Source organism: Melitaea cinxia, chromosome 9 (genome assembly GCF_905220565.1).
Source record: "Melitaea cinxia chromosome 9, ilMelCinx1.1, whole genome shotgun sequence".
Taxonomy (NCBI): domain Eukaryota; kingdom Metazoa; phylum Arthropoda; class Insecta; order Lepidoptera; family Nymphalidae; genus Melitaea; species Melitaea cinxia.
The window spans coordinates 2371729-2388625 of NC_059402.1; the positions used below are offsets into that span (position 1 = coordinate 2371729).

The 16897-nt window shown below is 33.9% G+C and overlaps 2 protein-coding genes across 2 annotated transcripts in view; one reads left to right on the forward strand and one right to left on the reverse strand.

Moving 5' to 3' along the window:
- Positions 1–1659, forward strand: part of LOC123656547 — a 52706-nt gene extending 51047 nt beyond the window's left edge. The window contains exon 10 of the mRNA XM_045592216.1: positions 790–1659. Within this exon, the coding sequence (XP_045448172.1) occupies positions 790–958 (169 nt within the window). The 3' untranslated portion in view covers positions 959–1659. The remainder of the gene's footprint in view (positions 1–789) is intronic.
- A 2657-nt stretch (positions 1660–4316) lies between these two features.
- On the reverse strand, positions 4317–14895 carry LOC123656773 (transformer-2 protein homolog alpha). The gene is made up of 9 exons (XM_045592432.1): positions 14751–14895; positions 14510–14643; positions 12421–12450; positions 11648–11807; positions 11083–11211; positions 7795–7970; positions 7407–7448; positions 6828–6952; positions 4317–4733 (listed from the first exon to the last, which is right to left on the reverse strand). Exons 1-9 carry the CDS (start codon positions 14763–14765, stop codon positions 4708–4710), a joined length of 837 nt encoding a protein of 278 aa, XP_045448388.1. The 5' UTR covers positions 14766–14895; the 3' UTR covers positions 4317–4707.
- Positions 14896–16897: the final 2002 nt, after the last annotated feature.

A 16897-nucleotide genomic window follows, 5' to 3' on the forward strand; every position in this document is an offset into this window, starting at 1 on the left:
TATATTAAGTTTACACTGTAATTTTGAATCAAATATACGGAAAAGCGTTATGAAAATATATCGAGACACTGGAACTTGCCATTGGAATGAAATTAACGTAAACTCGCAGGTATAGTTCGCGTCATGTAAAAAGAACGCTGACCGTGAAGCTGCGCAGAAGCGATTTATCGGTCTATTTGGTGGTATGGGGTACGGGACGGGAGTGTTTATCACGTGTCGCATGCTTGCCGGTGTGCTATTGGTCGGACAGTTCGACGTCGACTCAAAATATTATCGCGCACAAAAGTTTTAAATTACGAAATAGTTTTACATAGAGTATAATTCTATAGCATTTATATCCTACATAAGCCCTTCTGGTTTTAACATTTTTAAAGTAAAACTTCTTTTCGCGCTCGCTTGACTTGGTGAGTAAGCTGGTGAATGCATGACGAGCGTTACAAAGGTGTGACCGGGCGAGGTGATAGGAGGAAGAGAGAGGTGCGAGCACGCATTTTCTTTCTCTCGTAGCCAGTTCTCAACACGTTTCGTTTACCTAAGACAGTGCAGGCCTATTGCTAAAGAAGTTTGACTTGAGTCGTGTGTCCACATTCGTGTTTGAATAGCCCGTACTATCAAGTTGCAAGGCCGAAGACGGGCAGCAGCGTCTTTGGTGCGACAAAGCCAATACTGCGGTCACCAACCCGCCTGCCCAGCGTGGTGACTTGTGGAGGCCTATGTCCAGCAGTGTACTGTATAGGCTGTAATGATGACACAAGTTGCATAAATAAGCAAGTGTGGTCGTGTCGGCAGGAGCGAGGAGAGCGTGGTGCTGGGCGCGGCGTGCGGGCGCGCGCAGCTGTACTACACGGAGCGCGGCGCGCGGCCGGCCGGCCCGCCGCCGCCCTCCGACGCGCTGGCCACCGCGCCGCTGCGCGCGCGCCGCCGCCTCGCGCGCGACCACTCCGCGCTGCTGCTCTAGGCGCCACGCTCCACGCTACTGTGACGTGCGCCAGCTATAAACCACACCCGACTGTGTGGTCGGTTTTATCGAGACCCGCATCGTTGCTGGGACTCGTTCTTAAATTAAATATTAAACAAAAACTACTGTGGCATACACCGCCTACAGACAGTCAGACGTACTATCCTATAAAAAAATAACATTTACAGAGTAAATGGTAAAAATGGTAGGCAACTCGGACCGTGTTAAAATCTGTCTCCAAACTGACACCGTTTCGATGACATGGTCTCATCTAATAACGGCTAGACGCACGTCGTCGGTACATGGTGCCGAACTTTATTACTAGACTGGACGAACAATTTTTCTCTTTCAGATCGATTAGTAAGGAAAGTAATTCTTTCACTGACTAAATACAAAACGAATAATTCCAAAAAAACTTTTATCCTGGTATCTCAGAAGAATGACTAACAAAGCTCTGAAATGTAACATTCCAAATTTGGACGGTAATGAGCAACAACTAACGGCTTCGCAGAACGACGAGGCAGAACGCAGAACGCTCTTTGACCCGATTTTATATGGAACAATTTTGTATTGATAAATAATGTATTTTTAATTGTGAACTAATTGAGCTTAATGTTTATCGATATTAATTATGTTCAGAAAATACATTTTACTTAACACGAATTAACTTGACGATTTAAGTAATTCACAATTTTTGAAAAGAAAGAATCCATGAGTTCATAATTTTTAATCGCTAATATGTCCCTATCAAACTTGATAAAAATATGTTTGTTTTTTTTTGTTTTTTGTAAATTTACTTTAAATACTCTAAATTATTTAGCACAATCTTAAAAAATATTTGTCTTAAAGTATAAACAACTAATACGATAGTAAATATGGAATTTGATAAATAGATAAAAATAATTTAGATCAAAGTTTGGAACAAGTCTTGGCTAGATGATATTGTGTATGGAATATTTATAGGGACAGATACTTTTTTCTGTAATAAATTAATAGAGTAGGAATTAGTTACATTTTAGATTTAATAGAAGGTAGATAACTTAAGATTTTTCCAAAGTCCTTAAACATTCCAAGCCAACTTTCATATGCAAATACTTAAATATTCAATTTTAGAATGTTATAGCTTTACAGTCGATAAAATGGTCAAGAGTAGGAGTTAGTTTAAAATTTTCTACTATGTAGACTACTATTTCTTTACTGTTCCGGGTCGTTGCCAATTTCCTAATTAGTCCGTAGTAAAGTTTACAGGACACGTACATATCTTTGATTCCATCTTAAAAATTAAATAGAAATTTGTATAAGAGCTAAATATATTGATTTGCTGCTTAAATGCAGCTTGTTGGCCAAAATTCGAGAAGGTACACCTACATTGCATTGAACAATAGTTGATATTACCAGTTTTATATATAATAACGTTTTTGCATTCACATTGCATTTTTGTATAATTATTTATCAATGTTCGCTGAGTTACATACACAATTTTTATTTTGTGGCCTTTTTAAATTAACTTTCGCCAGTACTTGTAAAAACTTACTAAAAATTACTAAATCTACTTTCTAAACCTTAACTATAAATCACATACGATATGAATGATTATTTGACCAAAAATCGTTGCTTTTGTACCTTGCCGAAAAGTTTACTGATTAAGCAATTCTCAATGCAATCATCTATATAAAAACTATATCCTAAAAATGGTGTTGGAAAATGCAATGTAAGGTACTTTTCAGTCATCAGTCCACCCATTTTACAACACAAATTATGTAGTATTAAATTAGTGAAACGAAATTATAATCTACGCTCACAATAATCTCGCCACTAGGTAGTATGTTTCCGGCCACGTAGTATATATATTGCTAGTCTATGCTCAATCTTGCCATCTTGTAGCTTTGTAATTTAGCACTAATAGAATAGATTTCGCCAATTATGTTTAAAATTGGTCATCGTACCTGCCTCATTTACTAGTTACTAAAAAAGATTTTTTTTCTGATCAAATAAATAATCTTCTATGTCAAATAAGCCTAAATCAATCAAATTAGTCTCAGGTTGTCATCATCAAAATGTATTGCGCTATAATGATTATGGCTTAAGAATTTTAAAATTATCATAAAATCTGGAAGAAACAAAAAAAAAAAACACCGATTGCAATTTACACGCCAGAATAAAAACTGTCAGAGTAACATCCTATAATTTTCGCAACGCAATCAGTATGATATTTGCGTTATTTGTCGGTACGTGTTTTGAGTAAATATGTGACTTGTGAGTCGTGCTATTTTTGTTATCATTTGGTGTCTCCCGTCTGAATGCTCTATGATATGCTAATTTATCGCATACTTAGACATTCCAGTACTATATTTGTAAAATATAAACAGAACAGTGCAAATACCGAATCGCGTCCAAAGCCAAATTTTTATATATTTTTTCTATTATTGCGAATTATAGTTATTTTTTACTGTTGTTATTTATGTATCTTATAGTTTAATAATTAATGTATTTCTTATAGAATTAAGGAGTGCCAATGCGTCACAGGATTGTGGTATTTATTATTGTAATACATAGATAATGTTAAGATTTTAATAAAAACCCGATAGTGAGATTTTGTTAATTGTACTACTCAATGTAATAAATATACCCCAATAAAAATAATGCATACATAATATTTTGTATTTTAAATAAAACAAACCTAAATTCTATCCTATTATGATTAAAACAAAACTTGTCAATTCTACATAAACTGAAATGTCATAATTTTATTACTCTTAAAATTTGTACAAAATATAAGCAAAATTCTTTGATTTAGAATCTATTTTATTTAATTAAAAATAATTATAATTCTGCTTATCAAGCACATACTCATATTGTGGTAAAAACAAAAAAAAAAATGCAAATTAACCGATCCTAGTCTTCCAGTACTCAGATCGACTTATTTCATCAGTTATGCTACGAATTTTTTTATTAAATAATTATGCTTTTGTTTATATTTGTACATTTTATTTGACTATTTGAAATATATATCTGTATTATATACACTTACACATATCTTTACTTTTAATTAATACATATAAATAGATACACTACAATATAAAGTACTAATATATAGGTAATTTCATCACTGCATGATTACATCCCACGTTAGTTCATTTTAAACAAGATACATTAATAAACTATTTTTCAATGCTAACCTACCCTGTCAACTTTTTGTACTTGGGAAAACACTTATAAGTTTTGTAAGATTATTTTTATTTATGCTTCTTCTACACTTGTTAGTGTGGGTTATAATCATCAAAGTAGCTAAGAAACAAACCTACGAAAAGGATAGATAACGGATATTACGAGGTGGGTGAATGAAGAAGAATCATGATGACATTAGAAAACTATCAATTTATTAACAAGTCGCTCACAAAACAAGTCTACAACTAAAATACGGTGTTACCAGACTAAAAATCGATAGATAAATACATATAATCGGATAAAATGCATCGGATCACCATATATATAATCTGTACCAGAATACTGTAACTGTAAACTGTAACGTGTAACGTTCGAGGTGTGAGAAAGAATATGATCTGTGCGCGACTTCCGTCTTGCGTCTTGCGAGCTTGAGCTTCATACAAAGCTGCTACAAAGGGGCGATCATATTCTTTACCGACCGAGCGACACTTTCTGTCCGGAGACTGGCTGGTCTGGGATCGGCGACCATTTTGAAAGGTTTTTCATTTCAATTAACATTTTCACACAAGTTTCAAGGAACTTCATCCATTCCTTCTTTTTTCGATACCTTTTCAAACAAACAAAATCAATATTAGACTTAGTGATAGACCTTTATTAGAGCTAATTTTTTACATCCTAGAGGCGACACCCGCTGACGGCTTACTGACTAACTTAAATCTAGATCATTCTAAACATAAACAAATCATCGACTGGCAGAACTGCCTTACAATAACGAATAGTTACGTCTCTCGACTACGCCGGCTGAACGGGTACAATATAAATGCATTAAGGCCGACGGACATTGGAAGCTGTGCTGTATCAAAATCTATTCTACACGTCTGAAGATGACGGCGTCACGGTATTAATACCGACCTGCAAATCCAAAGAGTGGAGTAACCATGGTGTCCAACGTTACTAATTTATTGTTAAACACTTTGCTATTCATTCACTTCTAAACATTACTAATACAAAACTAGACTTTTAAATCTGACGAAGAAAGTGTAATTAAATGGATGAATGAATGACAAAAGTGTTCATTTACAATTTATAATTTACAACTATTTATTGACTATACAAAATAATTGTTTTGGTATTAATGCACTAATGATAACACTAATTACAATGCACTTCTTTAAGAAGCATTTACTTTGGAGCATTTAGATACATTGTCACTTTGCAAAACATACGATTACTAAAATGCAAATATGTATTACATTTCTGTCAGCATGTCATTAAACATACATGACTACAATTCATTTTATATAAAAAAAAAACAATATTTTTTGCATTTTTAGCAACAGTACAAACTATATTTAAAACATTACTTTTAATTTTACAAATGTAGTACAAGACCTGATGGATGATTATCATTTATTACATGTGGCGAATATCATAAATGAGTCAATATAAACAGCAAATTATTACTAACAATAAAGTAAATCTTCTTAAGTGTTATGAGGTTATAGAAATGGGAAATTGATGGAGGATGTACTTTACCCACACCGTTTATTTATACATTACTGAGAAACTAAAATTTATACAAAACATTCTTTTTACAAAAATAAATTGTCAAATTGTTATAGTTACGCAGTTGTTAAAAGATATGCATTAGTCTAGGGCACTAGTTATTTCAATCTGGTAAATGTTTTGCAAAACATTAGGAGGAATATATTTTGAAATACTTTTATGGTTGGTAATTAGTACTGAACACTATCAATATATTTAATTACTATTTTTAATAAGCAATGGAGGAAAATAATATCAAAAATTGTGAAACAATTAAATAATAAGAATAAAAACCGTATTGGTAATATTTAAAATCTATGGGAAAAATGGGTATTAAAACAATAATATTTCCATGAAGAGGGGTGGATTGGTATAGCAGTAGCTGGCAGAATAAGAATATATCACAAAATAGTGAGGTCTCTTAATACATTTAAGTTTCTAATTTTCTTTTAGCCAACATACACCTACAAAGACACAGATCGTAGATAATGTGCCATCGATAAATTACGTCACAAGTTTAGGGTCGACGAAATGTGACATTGTATGAAAAATTGTGGAGGGACCCAAAATTTTGTGATCACATTTCAAAATATAATATACATTATCGTAAGTATCAAACATGATATAAGTACAGACCTAATAATAATTTACTTAAAAAGTTTAACTTTAAATTTTTGGAAAATTGACAAATAAAAATGTTAAAACTGATGTACGAAATTGCAAAATATGTGAATTAATTAATTAATAATTAATTCCCTACACCCGGTAGGGACGAGGTTTCATAAATGACCATCTGTGACAAGAACAGGGGAGAGGTCAAGTAATCGTGTAATTCGTGAGACATAATTTATTGACGGCTAACTAGAAAGAAATATCACGAATCGTGAGAAGGTTCTAAATACAAATAGTATCATTACAACGTATCTACGAGACGGCGACGCGGTGGGGCGCTAGGGGTAGTCGTAAGATTCACACTTAATTTTCTAACGTTTTAAATGTAATTAGAAACAGCACTCGAATACGAAGAACGGGACACGGAATGGGGTACGTAGACGACAGTAGATCACTAGAACGAGTCATCACAAACGGTGAGGCCTACGGGCGGCGCGCGAGGCGGCGAGCGCGGAGGGTCGCTAGGGGTGGTAGTAAGACTTACGCGGCGAGTAGGAGCGCTCGCGCTCGTAGCGGCGCCGGCGGTAGTGCGGCGACGGCGAGCGGTGCCGGTAGCGCGCGTAGTAGTCGCGCTCGCGCTCGCGGTAGCCGCCGCGGTAGTAGTAGTCGCTGCGGGGGGGGGGGGGGCGTTAGGAACTGTGTACGGTGATGGTGCGTGCGCCGTGTCGGCGGTCGCGGGCTCCATTCCCGCTCCCAGTGGATATTTGTGTTTAAACAAATATTTATTTCCGGTCCGGTTGTTAGTCATCGTGGGTCTCTCTCCACCGTGCCTCGGAAAGCACGTTTAGCTGTCGGTCCCGGTTGCTATCATGTACACCTGATAGCGATCGTTATTCATAGTAGGGAACATAACCGCCAACTAATATTGGAGCTTAAAACACACTTTTTTATTGTATCTTTAATGAGTACCAAGTTTATATTATCATATATTTTATTTGAGTTAAAACCATAAAATTTAAGTATTAGCAGAATGACATGCAATAAAGTTTAGAGAAAAATAGTGAATTTTGTAATTTAATTTACTAATAAATATTGATAAATATATACAAAAAGATCAACTTACTCTCTGTCTCGACGCCTGTCGTAGCCATTATCGCCTCTAACACTGCAAGATTTAAATAAACATTTCAAATTCATTTATCACATTACCGTCGTATCTAATTACATTAATCGTTATTGTGCAAGCAGGCCTTTAGTAAACCAACTTGACTTGGAGTTAATTTACTCTAAATACTACTCATTTATCTACCAACACTTAGGATACCCACATGTATATACTTTTTGTGAGTAATTTCTTTGTTGGATGTTTAAAAAAATCTTTAGGGACAACCGAAAAGTTCATAATATATTATAATTGTGTAATGTACTATATGTGTTTCAAAAAATTTTAAATGTTAAGAAGTATCTCCTTAGACCTCTTCAGTATAAAATAGTGTGACAGTGCAACGTACTGCGTAGGTTTCCCCATATAGATGCCAGGTGTGGGTGTATGGGCACGCTGGGTGATAGAGTAGTCGACGCGAATGCGACGTCCATCTATCTCCATACCCGTGCACTCATTTTTGGCAACCTTCGCGTCGTCTTGAGACTCGAAGTACACGAAGCAGAAACCTCTTGAACGACCCGTCTGAAATATTATTAATTACTATTATACATGTATATTACAATGTTGAAAGTTCAGAAGAACCTGTATTAGATAAGGCAGTCAATATATAAGGAAACTTAGACAGATATTAAATTATTCGTGTGCCTCCTAGGAAAGAACTCCAATTACAAATTAATGTAAGTAAAAAAGAATACGTTTTTTTTAAATTGATAAATTTTCCATAAAATATGATAAGATGCTATCAATATCCATAACAGTTATATCCTTGGTCGTCAATTTCACCCACCGCCTGTTTTCGTGCGGCACGGATCACAACGAATTATTTAAACATAATAACTATCTAAAGTTCTGAACCGGGGTAAATTTGAAGTGACAACAAGAGTATGTTAAGATTAGGCAAAATGTGCCACACAATATAAATGTTTAAAAAGACTTCGTAATATTTATTTGTATTCATTAACCGTATTCATTCAATATATAACAATAATGGAAGCGTTTGTTCACTTTTACGCATTAGGTTCGTCTTCCTATTTTTTATGTTATATTTGTTAGTTGTTAGTTTTGTTGTTGTTTCACAATTTGTTTATTGATCAACGACCACTAACAATTAGTTATTAAATCGTTTCGCTTCGTTTTAGTCTATCACGTTCCAAAGTCGTTCCAAATCTTCTGCAATCCTCATACAACCTCCGCCAGCGATTTTACGAAAATAGTCGGTCCAGAGGGCAGCAGGATGCCTCATACTGTCTTAACACAACCAGCACTCGATCTCCGTTCCAGAATAGGTCTGCTACAGCGTTTACCGATAGTCTAATAATGGTGACCGGCCCACGGCCACTTTAACTAGCAGATTCTACATGCTATGTCAGTTACTTCCGTTCTCTCGCGGATAATCTTATTTCTGATACTATCCCTAAGAGAGACTCCGAGTATAGCCCGTTTCATAGTAGCATTTGATCATTCATATAGCTAGCATGATTTTATTGTAGCATTTGATTGAATTGAAAAGGTGAGAAATGTGTTCACCGCTGACATTGATTTCACCTTTCCTCTTATCAAGGATCTTAAAGACATCTTCCATCGCATTGGTTTTTTTTTTCAGTTTTGTAAGATATTACGTTCCTTGTTTACCCTGTGACGAAAGTAAAAAGATTTTGTTTGTTGGTCTCGCATTCGGTCGTTATCGCCGCGCAGATATGATATTCTTTTGTATTTGAGCAGAGTCACAACACATCACTTCAGACACATGGTATTTTGGCTACCGTTGGTCGAAGGGTAAGCTGTGTGGTTACGGCAATAAAGAATATAGCCACCCCCTCTCTTCCTGTGAGTGTCGTAACAGGCGACTAAGGGATAGCACAATTCCAGTACCACCTTGGAACTTAAAAAGCACACCGATGGCAGGATAACCATTCAACTGCTGGCTTTGAAATGCACAGGCTTCGGCCTGACGGGCAGCAGCGTCTTCGGTGCGAAAAAGCCAGCCCTGCGGTCACCAACCCGCCTACCCAGCGTGGTGACTTATAGACTATGAGTTCACGCCATTATTGGTGGGAACTTATGGAGGCCTATGTTCAGCAGTTTTATCAAACGCGCTCGTGCCTCTAATGGATATATTCAGGGCGCCTTGCAGTAGTCAACGATTGCCGGTGTTAAACCTATTAGCCGCCGAGATATGTCTGAATACAAGTCTCTTATACAATTTGATTTAATCTGTCTAGCAAGGGGTTGGGTTTCTACCATGCCAACCGTTTTAGACTCTTTTTGAACAAAGGAGTCAATCAAAAAAAGCTCCTTCGACTTAACGATGTTAACTAGCATCTGCCCCCCTGCAATTTTTGCACTCCAATCCGTCGCAGTCTTGTATTCCCACTGGCGGTATAGTCACCCAAAACAACGTTTAAAAAGGCTGAGTAATACCATGTATGTAAGTATTCATGTGTAATCCTCATTCATGGCCTTGACTTTATCGTCAGGGTGTCGTTATCGCGGACTTCTGATTTCGACACCTTTGCTAGCAAGAGTCTTATGAACCACAAAAGCGACGAATCCTTGGGAAATCCTTCACAGAAGTAAGATCAATTGACCAGAGATTCCATCAGAGAATCGACCAGAATTCATCGTGTACTCGATCTCTTCGGATCGGTCTATTGTACGTAATCAGGTGTATAGTTGCTTGGCAACCGCTCATTTCTCGTCAAATCTTCGCATCGACTGCCTCAACATTACTACTGCTGCCCATAAAAGAGAGCCCAAGTGTTAAGTGTGAAAGCGGGTTTATGCGTCACTACACTAGGCACGCGAATCGAAGATGCTAGTGCTCATCTGCGGTCTGTGTATTTAAAGTAAGCAGTTTGATGGTTATCTGACATTCCATAGACTTGTATAGGTCCACGTTAGGAGTGGAACTCTGTCATCTCTTAGTTCCTCTTTTAGGATACCCGCAGGAAAATATTAATATTATATTAATACTAGCTGACTCTGCAAACGTTGTCTTGCCGCTAAACGCTATTTTAAAATAGGGGTTGGTGGTAGAAGGTTGAAAATTTAGGGTTGTATGTATTTTTTAGCTGCAAATCATAATAAAATAAAAAATAATTTATCTAAAAATTAAAAAATATATTTAAGGGTGGACTACCCTTAACATTTAGGGGGATGAAAAATAGATGTTGTTCGATTCTCAGACCTACCTAATATGCACACAAAATTTCATGAGAATCGGTCAAGCCGTTTCGGAGGAGTTTAACTACAAACATCGCGGACACGAGAATTTTATATATTAAATAAATGTCAATGTATTATTTAAAAATGTATAAATAAATAAAAAATCCTTCTCCTATGTGGAGAGGCCTATACCCAGCAGTGGGATGATACAGGGTGAATTAGTGAATGCAATATCTCTATATATAAGATATATAACCTCAGCCATAGACCTTAATATTATGTAATAAATATGAATACAGACCGAATAAAAATGTGGACAAACCTAAAAACGCAAATTTAGTGTGCGGCCCCACAAAAATGCAGTGACCATGTTTAGCCGAAAGTGTGACAATTGCTTAATAAGCTTCTGTTAAACACAACATGAAATCGTTTTTGTAATAGATATAAAATGTAACATAATTAATCTCACCTTAGCATCTATAACTACTTGTACTTTGTCGACAGGGCCAAATTTTGAGAAAATATGATGAATCTGCTGTTCAGTTGTGTAGAGACTCAAACCAAAAACTCCAAGACAACGTGATGGAGTTGGGTTTTCCTGTTGACAACAATAACGAGAAATTCAAAAATCTCAAATGTTTGAGACCAATAAATAATCAGAGGGGGGGAAATAAATTTTAAAAAAAGTTATTACCAATGTAAAATTAAATTATTTTCCTTATTAATTTTTATAGAATTTGACTTGAACTATTTACTTGACATTTTATTAATGAACAGGAAAATAATTATCAAAACTAATTATAAAATATTATTTAATATCTTTAAATATTTCAGTTTAAGAACTTCAAAAGAGATGTAATGAAGGGATTTCAAAAGAAAAAATATATTTCGACTCCATTATACTAACATATTTACAGCACATTAATTTCATAACAACCAATCAAATGCAAAATAATTTTAACAAGAATCGAAATACAAATTTATGCAATTGAAGTCCCCGATAATAGTTTAAATATAAAAAAAATGTTTTGTACCAAAAGCCTCACCCGATCACCAAGGTGCCGTCTCCGGGACGACATGGGACTATGGCTGTGGGATCGGCGATAGGAGCCCCGGGGTGAGTAACTGCGGGAACGGCTGCGGGAGTAGCGCGAGCGGTAACCGCGGCGCGGGGAGCCCGAGCGGGACCGAGACCTGTGCAACACTGCCTTTACTCTGTGTTCGAGGGCTCCAACATACTTGATGTTATAAGCGCTTGAGACAATTATGTGTTGATTTAATAATTCTATGTTACACTAGTATTTCCAAGTTTTTTTTTTTTGTTATATTGAAAATTAAAAAACTTGTCTAAGTTTAACCTTTTAAATATTGTTTAAATATGAATAGTATAAAAATGCTTTTTACAATTAATTTATTGCAATATGTAATCAATATTAATATTTTTTTCAATCTATCTTTATACAACACAAGGTTACATGTAACTTTGTTATACTAGCATGAGCAACCAAACAATGTGGAGCTCGCTATTGTTACTGTAATATTTTAAACTAATATAAAAATGTGTAGAAGCAATTGTAGTTATTTACTGTGATATATTATGTGTAAATTAGAATAGAAATTAAGTTAATTTGATTGATTTGAATGTTCTGAAAATTATAACAGTAAAATGAACATTTAGTTTATCTGTATTAAACTGTTACTTAAAAAGTATATTAAATATTGAAAAAAAAAAAAAAAAAAAAATTGTTTGTATAAGTAAGATTCCGTAAGGAAGCTTGCTTGATACAAACAATCTTTATTAACTTACTTTGGCCCTGACGCTGCAACTGCTAAGTCCCTAAGAAATAAAAAAAAAATGTCTGTGTCAATCTACATCTTCTGCTTTACACAATGCAATTAGTAATTCATGCCACAATTTTTGATTAAAAAAAAAGGGTAATAAATAACCATCGAATTTCACAACTTTCTTTTTTTTCATTTACACTAAAAAATCTTAAGAAAAATCTTTTAAAAAAGTTGTGAAAATCTTTTTTATGATATAAATCTATATGATAATGCTTACATTATCTTAGTAGATCCTTAGACCTTAAAAAGTATTATAGTTGTTCGATTTTGTTCTTTGCAGTGGCTCATTGAATGTAAAATATTATGACTATGCATCTTGAGTGTGGCATATGTAATTTAACATTTAACAGTGGAATGTCTGACATTAACTGATAATATATATTAGATTTAAATTTCGTTTCACTTTTATTAAGTGGAGATTATTAGTAAAGTGATTTATATGTTGAGATTGTTTCTTTGCAAAATTTTTATGATTGATATAATTAAGTTACACGATTATATTATGTTAATAATGGATCAAACAAGCTAATTATGTAAAATTTAGTCACAAAAATGCTATCATTATCTGTTAATTCTTCCCATTAGTTAGGAGTTAAGGCAATTAACAAAAGTCATTTAATTAAAAGCCATTATATAACGTACATTAAAATGATGAAATTATAAGTTTCAAAGTTCGTGTAATTTGAATTTAGAATTTCAAATATGTAATTTGTATTCAAAAACATCAACATAAATACAAACGTTACTATGATAAACAAAAAATCTTGTGATGATATGCTCAGGAAATGTTTATTTTATTTTAATATTTTTTTAATGAATTATTTTTGTTTATCCCTATGTTTTAAACGTTTTTTTTTTATATATATAAATTGTTTTATCAATTCTATCTATTGAAAATTTTATTAAATTGTATTTAAATTAGAAGTTTTTCTTCATTAAGCTACTGTTGTATGTAAAATACCACACAATTGTATTTTATCTTAATACTAGCTGCCCGGACATACTTTGTTCTGTCAAAAGTTAATTAATAATTTTTTTTTTCTTTTTTTTTATTAAAACCTTCTGTGATCCTTAAGAAACATACAAAAAATAAGTCAGCCATTAATTTTTATGTATATTATATATATAAATTACATGTCACATTGTTTGTCCACTATGGACTCCTAAGCTACTTAACCAATTTAAATCAAATTCGCACACCGTATGCATTTTGATCCGACTTGAAAGATATGCTATATTTTATTTTGATAGATATAATTATTATATTTGAGAAAAAAATAAGGCGAAACATAGTTCGCCAAATCAACTATTACATATTTATATTTTGTTTATAAAGATATTTCTCTTATTCCACATTTGTTAAAAATTTTATTGAATAAATCTGAATCATGACTGTTCAAATTTAACTGTTTCAAATAACTATTGTATTGATACTTAAATGTTTACACAACATGCCATAACAACGCTTATCTACCCATAAATATTTATTGATAAAACAACTGCTGTTGCTAGTATTCAATATTGAACAAACAATTGTAGCAACAGATATACATAACATATTTTCGTGTTATTATAGTTTATTTTATGGCTATTCTTTGTTATAGCATATGATTTTTGTTACCTTGAATGTATGTATTTATAATTGCCATGCATATCAATACCATTCATTAAAAACCATAAATATGATATTTAGAGGGCTTTATCAATTCAAATTATTATTATATCGTCAAACTATTTAATTCATTTAAGATTTGTATTATTCATTTAAGGTTACTATGATTTGTTTGAAAATAATTTTTAAGTCAAACAATAATGGGAAGTAATTTAGATATACCGGATGCTTTTCAAAAATAAACAATATATAGCCAAAGAACTTCGCTTGTTTCCGTTGGTTTGTGTAAAATGTGAATTTTATTGCGCAACCTGCGTTGCCTTGATAGCGAGGTTATACCGCTATTAACAATTTTATGGGAATTTACACAAAAAGTTAAAATATGCAGAGATTTACAAGGTCAATTATATTATATGTTAATAATAGTAAAAATGCTCACGGGCTTCTGTATTTTCTGCTGGATGCTTTTGGCGGGGGCGGCGTGCGTGACCGGCTTCGGCTGTGACCGCGAGACATGGCTGCTGCTTTCGGACCTGGCTCCCGAGACCCGTTGCGAGTCCTCGAGCGGCTCCTCTGTAATCACGGATATCGATATCAGATATTGTCGTCTCACAAGATAAATTAACAGCAAGTGAAGGCGGTGAAGGCGCGAAAGAAAATTACAAAGCTAATTATAGTACCTCGCGATCAGACATGATGAGTATAGGTATTTAAAACAAACAATAAAAGCTTAGTGATTAACACACAATCAGTCTAAATATACACCAAGATTCCTGAACACACAATATTACTAGCACATCGCAACGCGGTCGCGATGAAATACAAAATGGCGTCAAGTAAAAATCGTCAAGCATGACGTGATGCTAATGTACATAGCGCGGCAAAATTTAAATATTGTCAACTTGAAAAAAGAACATTACATATTTAATGTACTGCCACAAAGTAAAAAATAAAAATAATGAATTAAGTTTTTATGTAACAAAAAAGCGGGTGAAATAAAAATAAAAATATTAGTCTTTAGAATTTCTAATATGACTATATTTATTTATTTATTATTACTTTATTGCACAATACATTATAGAATTGTACAAAAGGCGGGCTTAATGCTAAAAGCATTCTCTACCAGCCAACCTTAGGACGTACAAGAGCAGACGTTTGTAGGAGTGCAAAATCGATTACCAGTAAAATTCAAATAAAGAAGAAAAAAAAGAGAGGAAATATAGAGTAACGTTAGTGGCTTGGTATATATACATGAGCAAATAATTCATATATAAATACCATAGAGGAACACGGAGGGGAGTAGCCATTGCGTTTGTTATCGATACAAAATTGTCTGTCATTTTTTGCGGGGGGAAATTACACACATGGACACTTTATCTAATTCCCACACAAAAATAATCACCTGTCACTACAAAACTCACACATACGAAATTAAAATCACAATTACATTTTTCACACACACATAGATACATTTCTGTGTCATTACAGTATAATGACACGCCGCAACTACACTGACAATTTGCTTACAGCCGTGGTTGTACCAACTGTCGATATGCATTATCGATAAATTCAAGTACTCGGTTAGGGAAATAAGGTTTTTAAAGTGATACAAAGCTAAGATGTTATTATAAAAATAGACTTAATTTATTATATACTACAAATCAAACATATTCATGTAAAATAAACGATTATAAAGAGTAAAGATTTGATAGTTTGTTTGTTAGCTATGAATAGGCTTCGAAACTACTGGACCGATTCAAAAAATTATTTCACCGTTGAGAAGCTACATTAACCTAACCAAGCGACATAGGTTATACTATATTTTCAAAAATATTAGGGATCCTTACTAAAATTCCAATAATGTAACCCAAGGGATAAAAAAATAACCTAAAAAATTCCTTACATTGCGTGCGCTGCAAAAACTAATGATAATAGAAATATATAATGTAGTAAGACTTTGTACAACACATCATTATCTACAATAATTGTATTTGCTCGAAAACGAAAAAAAAACTGACTTCAGTTACATCGTCAAGTAATACAATATACGTAATATATACGCGTTATCAAAGGTTACTCAAAAAGTTGTTATCAGATCTCGATGAAATTTGAACGCGACCACATGATGAACATCAGCTTTCTATTAAATTAAAAATCATCAAAATCGGTCCACCCAGTCAATAGTTCTGAAGTAACATACATAAAAAAATACACTCGAATTGAGACCCTCCTCCCTTTTTGGAAGTCGGTTAAAAAGTGTCGCGACAGCATATGTATAACTATTATAATTATGTCACAATACGTTTGGTGCAACGTTGTTGTGCCAAACAATGCCAGTCGACAATAAACGATTTAAAGTTAAAACACATTTTGAGGAGCTGATAATGTACACGGTGATGTCAACGAATCAGGAATAGAGAGCGTAGTACTAATGGCATCATATGATAGCCTGTGATAACCTGTCATCTGCTAGATTGAATGATTTGTTGATGACTCTGAAAGGATGGATTTAACATTGTTAATTTTCAAAGTTGATAAGTCTAAGCTTCATTTCACTACTATAACTAAGGTGAACCATATCTTAATTACCTTGTACATAAGACAAAAAAAAAAAAACTTACGGGACAAAAACGTGTGGCGTTAGTGTTGGTTTGGTGACCTCGACTAATTTCCTTCAATTGTTCGCCAACACTTGAAAGTTAGTGGTATTGATATGATCTGAACAAATTACACTATTTTTTGTGGGCGTCCAGGTTAGTCTGCTATTACAAAACTTTTTTTGCAAGTCCACAATTATGTAGAAAATATTTTAGAGAACATTATTAAT